This window comes from Oncorhynchus clarkii, unplaced genomic scaffold (assembly GCF_045791955.1).
Source record: "Oncorhynchus clarkii lewisi isolate Uvic-CL-2024 unplaced genomic scaffold, UVic_Ocla_1.0 unplaced_contig_12241_pilon_pilon, whole genome shotgun sequence".
Classification (NCBI taxonomy): domain Eukaryota; kingdom Metazoa; phylum Chordata; class Actinopteri; order Salmoniformes; family Salmonidae; genus Oncorhynchus; species Oncorhynchus clarkii.
In genome coordinates, this window is record NW_027257986.1 from 217,501 (window position 1) to 227,500 (window position 10,000).

The 10,000-nt window shown below is 41.1% G+C and overlaps 1 protein-coding gene across 1 annotated transcript in view; it reads left to right on the plus strand.

Annotated features, from left to right (window-relative positions):
* The window catches only part of LOC139394402 (voltage-dependent T-type calcium channel subunit alpha-1I-like), a gene marked incomplete at its 3' end in the record, with an annotated part of 94,148 nt that overhangs the window by 66,792 nt on the left and 17,356 nt on the right, over window positions 1–10,000 (plus strand). The window contains exon 4 of the mRNA XM_071142458.1: window positions 2,145–2,242. Within this exon, the coding sequence (XP_070998559.1) occupies window positions 2,145–2,242 (98 nt within the window). The remainder of the gene's footprint in view (window positions 1–2,144; window positions 2,243–10,000) is intronic.

Here is a 10,000-nt window from a genome sequence, read left to right on the forward strand (position 1 = left end):
GGGTCCAAGGGATCATTGATAGGGTTAGGAGAGGATAGGGGATAGCGGTTAGGGTCCAAGGGATCGTTGATAGGGTTGGGACTAAGAAACTACTGATTGTATTCAGGTCCTTGTTAAATCCATCTAGACACATGTCTTCTTTCCCATTGCAGTTAGTCTGCATTAACTCTCTTTCTCTCTCCAATCTCTCCCTCCAATCTTGTTCTCTTTCCACTCTCTCTCTCTCTCTCTCTCTCTCTCTCTCCCTCCTCTCTCTCTATCCACTCTCTCTTTCTCTCTCTCTCTCTCTCTCTCCCTCCTCTCTCTCTCTCTCCACTCTCTCTCTCTCTCTCTTTCTCTCTCCCCCTCTCTCTCTCTCCCCCTCTCTCTCTCTCTCTCTCTCTCTCTCCCTCTCTCTCTCTCTCTCCACTCTCACTCTCTCTCTCTCTCTCCAATCTCTTCAGGAGTGAAAGTGTAAATGTGACGTATTATTTTTGTAAGGTCCTCTTCCCCACTGGAGTTAGCCTGAATGAACTGTCTGGGTTGACTGGATCACTGTGTCTGTTTCTCCCCAAACACCTCCACACGCTTGTCCACACCTCCCACTCCCCCTCTGGAGTTAGTCTGCAGTCTGGGCCTCTGTCTGCACTAACTGACCAGCAAGGAGAAGCAGGCTTCACAGCTAGGGGCTACTGCTTATTGGCTAGGAGCTAGTGGTTAAGAGCTAGGGGCTACTGCTTATTGGCTAGGAGCTAGTGGTTAAGAGCTAGGGGCTACTGCTTATTGGCTAGTAACTAGTGGTTAAGAGCTAGGGGCTAGTGCTTATTGGCTAGGAGCTAGTGGTTAAGAGCTAGGGGCTAGAGGCAAGGAGCTATGGTTTGATTTGGTCCTGAAACACTACTCCTTCTAGACCCGGCTAAATCTCTCTACACCTGCCCTCATCTCCCCGCTCTCCCTGTTGAGCTAGCCTGCAGTAATACTGTCTGGTTTGAAGGTTAGGAGCTAAGGGCTAGGGGTTGATTTTGGGTCTGAGGCAATTTTCTCTACACCCTTAGTGTATCCTCACACCAGTTCTCATCTCTTCCTCTCTCCCTGTAGAGTGTGTTCCTCTCACTGCAGTAAGACTGTCTGTCAGTCTAGCTCAGCGCAATGCTCCAGTGCATAGTTGAGTTCTCTCTGACTCCTCTGCCTTGAGTCTGGCAGACTCTCTCTGTTCTGTTGGCCCGGGTATCTGCAAATTCACTAGTGTTTTGAGTTTGTATTCCTGCATATTAAACTGAGTCTTCATCGTTGTTCATTCCTGCAGTTGAGATGATTATGATGAGGTAATGGATGCCTGTGGGTGTTCTAGGGTTGGCTCTTACTTTCCTTATCTCTCTTTCCCCTCTCTCTCTCTCTTCTGGTACAGGGATGGACTGGAAGTAGGTCTGGATCCCAACATTCCGTGTGTGTGTGTGTGTGTGTGTGTGTGTGTGTGTGTGTGTGTGTGTGTGTGTGTGTGTGTGTGTGGCGTGCGTGCGTGCGTGCGTTTGTTTCATGGTCCTTCAAGCCGGATCGGGACAATTACCTTGTAGTATGTCTGTGTATGTGCGTTTCATGGTCCTTCGAGCCGGATGGGACTATTACCTCCTCTCCAACACTTACTAGTTCAGCATCCATATTAGGAAATCATTCAGTTGTCTGACTAGTTTTGTCTGTCAACTAAGGGAGTTTCGTCTGACAACTGAGGGACTTCCTGATATGGATGCCGTGTGGACTGAGGGTTGTGTTCTGAACTCTGTGGATGACTGGTTATCTGGGTGTATTAGGGGTGAACATCCAGTTTTACAATATAAACCCCCAACTGTGTAAGGGCTTTGGGTGTCTCCTTTTAAATACATTTAGGAAACAGATACAGTAGTAAGAATATGAACAAATATGAGAATATATTTATTCATATATAAGAATTTGAATGAATATAAGAGCATAAACATCTAGAGTTTAGATAGATCCTCTGATGTGTGATCTGTGCTGTTACTGGGTTTCACTATGTTTTCTTTTAACAGGTTGAACTAGATAAATACCACTAACAACGTTGACAATACCTAGTGAGGACAGAGGGTTTGTTCAGTTCAACAGTGTGAGTTTCAACAGTTTGTAACTGTATTGTGTTCCTGTTTCTCCAGGATGGTAGAATACTCGTTGGACCTCCAGAACATCAACCTCTCAGCCATCAGGACAGTCAGGGTCCTCAGACCCCTCAAAGCCATCAACAGAGTTCCAAGTAAGTCTCCCATAGATACCACCATCACACAATACCTGCCTGATCGAGTCCCAGATCTGCTTCCACAATGGCAAGACAGCACAGGTCTGAGACCAGGCTACATGCACATTCTCCACTACTATTACACTGAACAGAAATATCAATGCAACATGCAACAGTTTATAGAGTTTTACTGAGTTGCAGTTCGGGCTGTGGCGGACATGACGTTTTGTCAGCTGGTGATTGTCAAGCAAATAACTGCCAGTCTCACGGTAATTGACAGTTAATTAGCATATACATATTTAGCATCTCCTGGCTTCCACACACAGCCTTGAAGCCACTAATGCAGGCCTTTGGAACATCTACATTTAAAAAGTCTAATAAATCCATTTAATATAGCCTACAATATCACAATAAACCCATTTAATATAGCCTACACTATCACAATAAACCCATTTAATATAGCCTACACTATCACAATAAACCCATTTAATATAGCCTACACTATCACAATAAACCCATTTAATATAGCCTACACTATCACAATAAACCCATTTAATATAGCCTACACTATCACAATAAACCCATTTAATATAGCCTACACTATCACAATAAACCCATTTAATATAGCCTACACTATCACAATAAACCCATTTAATATAGCCTACACTATCACAATAAACCCATTTAATATAGCCTACACTATCACAATAAACCCATTTAATATAGCCTACACTATCACAATAAACCCATTTAATATAGCCTACACTATCACAATAAACCCATTTAATATAGCCTACACTATCACAATAAACCCATTTAATATAGCCTACACTATCACAATAAACCCATTTAATATAGCCTACACTATCACAATAAACCCATTTAATATAGCCTACACTATCACAATAAACCCATTTAATATAGCCTACACTATCACAATAAATCCATTTAATATAGCCTACACTATCACAACAAATCCATTTAATATAGCCTACACTATCACAATAAACCCATTTAATATAGCCTACACTATCACAATAAACCCATTTAATATAGCCTACACTATCACAATAAACCCATTTAATATAGCCTACACTATCACAATAAACCCATTTAATATAGCCTACACTATCACAATAAACCCATTTAATATAGCCTACACTATCACAATAAACCCATTTAATATAGCCTACACTATCACAATAAACCCATTTAATATAGCCTACACTATCACAATAAACCCATTTAATATAGCCTACACTATCACAATAAACCCATTTAATATAGCCTAGACTATCACAATAAATCCCTTATTTATTTTAGACAGGTCTAAAGAAACATGATATGAAGAAAATGTTGTCTATTTCAGAAGACCAGAATAGCATCCTCTGAGTTGTCTTTATGTTAGGCCCTGACTATGGCTGTGCCATATGGCTGTGGGCTACACTGGTTCATTTAGCAGACAACATTTGGTTAGAATTCCGTGGCATTGTTTTATATTATTTTAAAGTAGGAAAGAATACAATTGAACAAAGCTGAATAAAACACAAAGGATATTTTCTCCGAACATGCGGCTTACTGTGTTGAGCAGTTAAAACATAAACTGGTCCTCCTATATCCTTAATTGAGTTGTTTACACCAGTTAAAGAATAAACTGGTCCTCCTATATCCTTAATTGAGTTGTTTACACCAGTTAAAGAATAAACTGGTCCTCCTATATCCTTAATTGAGTTGTTTACACCAGTTAAAGAATAAACTGGTCCTCCTATATCCTTAATTGAGTTGTTTACACCAGTTAAAGAATAAACTGGTCCTCCTATATCCTTAATTGAGTTGTTTACACCAGTTAAAGAATAAACTGGTCCTCCTATATCCTTAATTGAGTTGTTTACACCAGTTAAAGAATAAACTGGTCCTCCTATATCCTTAATTGAGTTGTTTACACCAGTTAAAGAATAAACTGGTCCTACTATATCCTTAATTGAGTTGTTTACACCAGTTAAAGAATAAACTGGTCCTCCTATATCCTTAATTGAGTTGTTTACACCAGTTAAAGAATAAACTGGTCCTCCTATATCCTTAATTGAGTTGTTTACACCAGTTAAAGAATAAACTGGTCCTCCTATATCCTTAATTGAGTTGTTTACACCAGTTAAAGAATAAACTGGTCCTCCTATATCCTTAATTGAGTTATTTATGCAACTTTAGTTGTGATACAACGTTGGGCTATATGTTTTGATGTGTAATACATTCTAAGGCTGCATTATGGATCTCTAACCATGATTTGAAAAAAGTCACAAGCTACACACACATTTTGACACCCACTTGATAATATTCTCACCAGGTCTCACATTTCTCTGCAGCATCTCCCTTGTTTGGCCATAATGCCCCTCCAAAATAAATACATGCCTTTTGTGGCCAAAGTGGCCTTTGTGCCCTTGGGCTGAATATAACAGGCTAATTACAGTATAATTCCCTTCTCCCGGCTGCCGTGCTCCAAGGCCCCTCTCACTCACGTCTAGTAGGTTATAGCCAATGCCCCTCTCACTCACGTCTAGTAGGTTATAGCCAATGCCCCTCTCACTCACGTCTAGTAGGTTATAGCCAATGCCCCTCGTCCTTCTCCTGGCTGCCGTGCTCCGAGACCCCTCTCACTCACGTCTAGAAGGTTATAGCCAATGCCCCTCTCACTCACGTCTAGAAGGTTATAGCCAATGCCCCTCGTCCTTCTCCTGGCTGCCGTGCTCCGAGGCCCCTCTCACTCACGTCTAGTAGGTTATAGCCAATGCCCCTCGTCCTTCTCCCGGCTGCCGTGCTCCAAGGCCCCTCTCACTCACGTCTAGTAGGTTATAGCCAAGGCCCCTCTCACTCACGTCTAGTAGGTTATAGCCAATGCCCTCACCTGATCAGGTCCTTCTCACAGGCATTTCAGATAAGAAGTAGGCTACAAGTGAATAAAGACAGGGAAGCAACTGCACGCATTATATATATATATATATATATATATATATATATATACATACCTTTTACTGAATTCCAAGGCACATATTGAAGATGCTAGAACTGTCCACATTCAGCCTACTTTCCTTCATCCAACAAGATGAGTAGACCTAATGAACAGCAGAAGCACTAGCCTATGTCAATCTACTATCCCCCATAGTACAAACGTAGACCTATTCTATCGATTAACTTGTCCTTCTGTGCAATAAATACATATTCCAAACATACTCTGGGACAGTTGTGGGATGCGATAGATCCCAAATGAATACAACCAATCGCATATTTTTTTTAAACAGTTTAAAAGCAATGAGGTCGATCGTTTAGCTTAAAATGTTTGTTAAACTATTAGGCCATTTTTTCACATTATAAGCCCAGTAATACACTCACAGCAGTAGGCTATAAGCGTGAATGTTCCTGAATGGAATCAATTAGCAGAAAAACACTGTTCTTGAATTGACGGCAAATGTGATTATAGATGTAATGCTTTATTATAAAGGTGCATTTTTATGGTGAAAATGATCTTCCCCAAACTAGAAATGTGTTGCTTATGTCTGCCATGTAAGATCTACACTGGTTATAAAGCGGATTAATGTGCTCCATTTTAAGAAGTTATTTGGCCACTTTAGTTGAGTTGTGCGAGTTGTGTGACTACGATTTTCTTGCCTTAATGCACAACCTGGGCATCATTCAACCTGGGCATCATTCAACCTAGGCATCATTCAAGTTGGGCATCATTCAACCTGGGCATCATTCAACCTGGGCATCATTCAACCTGGGCATCATTCAACCTGGGCATCATTCAAGTTGGGCATCATTCAACCTGGGCATCATTCAACCTGGGCATCATTCAACCTGGGCATCATTCAACCTGGGCATCATTCAACCTGGGCATCATTCAACCTGGGCATCATTCAAGTTGGGCATCATTCAACCTGGGCATCATTCAACCTGGGCATCATTCAACCTTGGCATCATTCAACCTGGGCATCATTCAACCTGGGCATCATTCAACCTGGGCATCATTCAACCTGGGGATCATTCAACCTGGGGATCATTCAACCTGGGGATCATTCAACCTGGGCATCATTCAACGTGGGCATCATTCAAGTTGGGGATCATTCAACCTGGGCATCATTCAACCTGGGCATCATTCAACCTGGGCATCATTCAACCTGGGGATCATTCAACCTGGGCATCATTCAACCTGGGCATCATTCAAGTTGGGGATCATTCAACCTGGGCATCATTCAACCTGGGCATCATTCAACCTGGGCATCATTCAACCTGGGCATCATTCAACCTGGGCATCATTCAACCTGGGCATCATTCAACCTAGGCAACATTCACAAGTTATAGGCTAATATTGTCACCCATGAGACTATTCTTAATTTAATGTTGTCTTTACATATACTAAATAATATATGTGTGATATATGTTTTGATTTAGAATGGACCATTATCATGCACCTGTCTCAGAACAGGGGCATGGGAAAAAAATACATGTCATCTATGTACTTAAATAGCGAATGGAGGACGCATTTCCCATGGTTAATTTTCATGCCAGCCAGGTAGTCTATACTCCTGTTGTAAAGCGAAGCAATGTGCTTAATATTAGGAAAGTTGAGAAATAAATATAGTAGACCTAGCCTATAGAAAGCTGATGATACCCTCCTCTTTTTAATAGAGGCCATCAAAACTGTTTTCTTACGCAATTGCATATCCTATAGAAATGTTGCGCAACATGAGCTCATGGGCTCTCTTGAAGTGTTTGATTAGATGTTTTAATACATTTGCATTGATGTCATTAGAATGATTAGAGGGACAATATAGTGCTGAGTACCAGGCAGTTAGCAAGTTTGGAGCAGCAGCATCAGAGTTTGGAGAAGCCTAATTACTGTGCTTAAACTATCAAATGTAATTTGGTCACCTTAACAGTCCTAGTTACAGTTCAGATAAGGAAATCAGTCAATGTATATACATTTATATACATTCCTTAGCCCATAATCTATGGATTTCACATGACTGGGAATACAGATATGCATCTGTAGGTTGCTCAGAAACCCAGTCAGTATCTGGTGTGACCACTATTTGCCTTATGCAGCGCGACACATTTCCTTCTCATAGAGTTGATCAGGCTGTTGATTGTGACATATTTCCTTCTCATAGAGTTGATCAGGCTGTTGATTGTGACATATTTCCTTCTCATAGAGTTGATCAGGCTGTTGATTGTGACACATTTCCTTCTCATAGAGTTGATCAGGCTGTTGATTGTGACATATTTCCTTCTCATAGAGTTGATCAGGCTGTTGATTGTGACATATTTCCTTCTCATAGAGTTGATCAGGCTGTTGATTGTGACATATTTCCTTCTCATAGAGTTGATCAGGCTGTTGATTGTGACATATTTCCTTCTCATAGAGTAGATCAGGCTGTTGATTGTGACATATTTCCTTCTCATAGAGTTGATCAGGCTGTTGATTGTGACATATTTCCTTCTCATAGAGTAGATCAGGCTGTTGATTGTGACATATTTCCTTCTCATAGAGTTGATCAGGCTGTTGATTGTGACATATTTCCTTCTCATAGAGTTGATCAGGCTGTTGATTGTGACATATTTCCTTCTCATAGAGTTGATCAGGCTGTTGATTGTGACATATTTCCTTCTCATAGAGTTGATCAGGCTGTTGATTGTGACATATTTCCTTCTCATAGAGTAGATCAGGCTGTTGATTGTGACATATTTCCTTCTCATAGAGTTGATCAGGCTGTTGATTGTGACATATTTCCTTCTCATAGAGTTGATCAGGCTGTTGATTGTGACATATTTCCTTCTCATAGAGTTGATCAGGCTGTTGATTGTGACATATTTCCTTCTCATAGAGTAGATCAGGCTGTTGATTGTGACATATTTCCTTCTCATAGAGTTGATCAGGCTGTTGATTGTGACATATTTCCTTCTCATAGAGTTGATCAGGCTGTTGATTGTGACATATTTCCTTCTCATAGAGTTGATCAGGCTGTTGATTGTGACATATTTCCTTCTCATAGAGTAGATCAGGCTGTTGATTGTGACATATTTCCTTCTCATAGAGTTGATCAGGCTGTTGATTGTGGCCTGTGGAATGTTGTCCCACTCCTCTTCAATGGCTGTGCCAAGTTGTTGGATATTGGAGGGAACTGGAACACGCTGTCGTACACTTCAATCCAGAGCATCCCAAACATGCTGAATGGGTGACATGTCTGGTGACTATGCAGGCCATGGAAGAACTGGGACATTTTCAGCTTCTAGGATTTGTGTACAGATCCTTGTGACATGGGGCTGTGCGTTATCATGCTGAAACATGAGGTGATGGTGGCGGATGAATGGCATTCAAATTGCCATACATAAAATGCAATTGTGTTAGTTGTCCGTAGCTTATGGCTGCCCATACTATAACCCCACCACCACCATGGGGCACTCTGTTCACAATGCTGACATCAGAAAACTGCTAATCAACACAACGCAATATACACGTGGTCTGCAGTTGTGTGGGACGGGTGGACATACTGCCAAATTCTCTAAAACCACTTTGGAGGCGGCTTATGGTATAGAAATTAGAAATGCTCACTAACAAGGATGCAAACAAAATAATTCTCTATATTCAATTCTCTGGCAACAGCTCTGGTGGACGTTCCCTCAGTCAGCATGCCAATTGCCCACTCCCTTAAAACTTGAGACATCTGTGGCAGTATTGTGTGACAAAACTGCACATTTAAGAGTTGCCTTTTATTGTCCCCAGCACAAGGTGCTCCTGTGTAATGACCATGCGGTTTAATCAGATTGTTGATATGCCACACCTGTCAGGTGGATGGATTATCTTGGCAAAGAAGAAATGCTCACTAACAAGGATGTAAACAGAAAAAAAGAAAATAATAATAACAATAATAAATCATTTCTGGGATCTTTTATTTCAGCTCATGAAACATTAACATGCTGCATTAATATTTTTGTTTAGTGGGTTAAGTGTTTTATGTTCTCTCACCATCAGAGCTCTTCTCAATAGGCCACAGAACATCAGCACCACGGACAGTTCACCATCAGAGCTCTTCTCAATAGGCCACAGAACATCAGCACCACGGACAGCTGCCACACTGGCACTTCAGCAGAGAAAGTCAATGCAACTGTGTAACCTTATACAGGCCACTCTCCATGGTTTTCAAGTCGACTGCTGCTCTCTATGCTAAAAAGAATACATTTACCAAGGGTAGTAATGGTAGTAGTAGGGATAGTAGTGGTAATGGTGGTAGTAGGGATAGTAGTGGTAATGGTAGTAGTAGGGATAGTAGTGGTAATGGTAGTAGTAGGGATAGTAGTGGTAATGGTAGTAGTAGGGATAGTAGTGGTACTGGTAGTAGTAGGGATAGTTGTGGTAATGGTAGTAGTAGGGATAGTAGTGGTAATGGTAGTAGTAGGGATAGTAGTTGTAATGGTAGTTTTAGGGATAGTAGTGGTAATGGTAGTAGTAGGGATAGTAGTGGTAATGGTAGTATTAGGGATAGTAGTGGTAATGGTAGTAGTAGGGATAGTAGTGGTAATGATAGTAGTAGGGATAGTAGTGGTACTGGTAGTAGTAGGGATAGTTGTGGTAATGGTAGTAGTAGGGATAGTAGTGGTAATGGTAGTAGTAGGGATAGTAGTGGTAATGGTAGTAGTAGGGATAGTAGTGGTAATGGTAGTATTAGGGATAGTAGTTGTAATGGTAGTAGTAGGGATAGTAGTGGTAATGGTAGTAGTGTA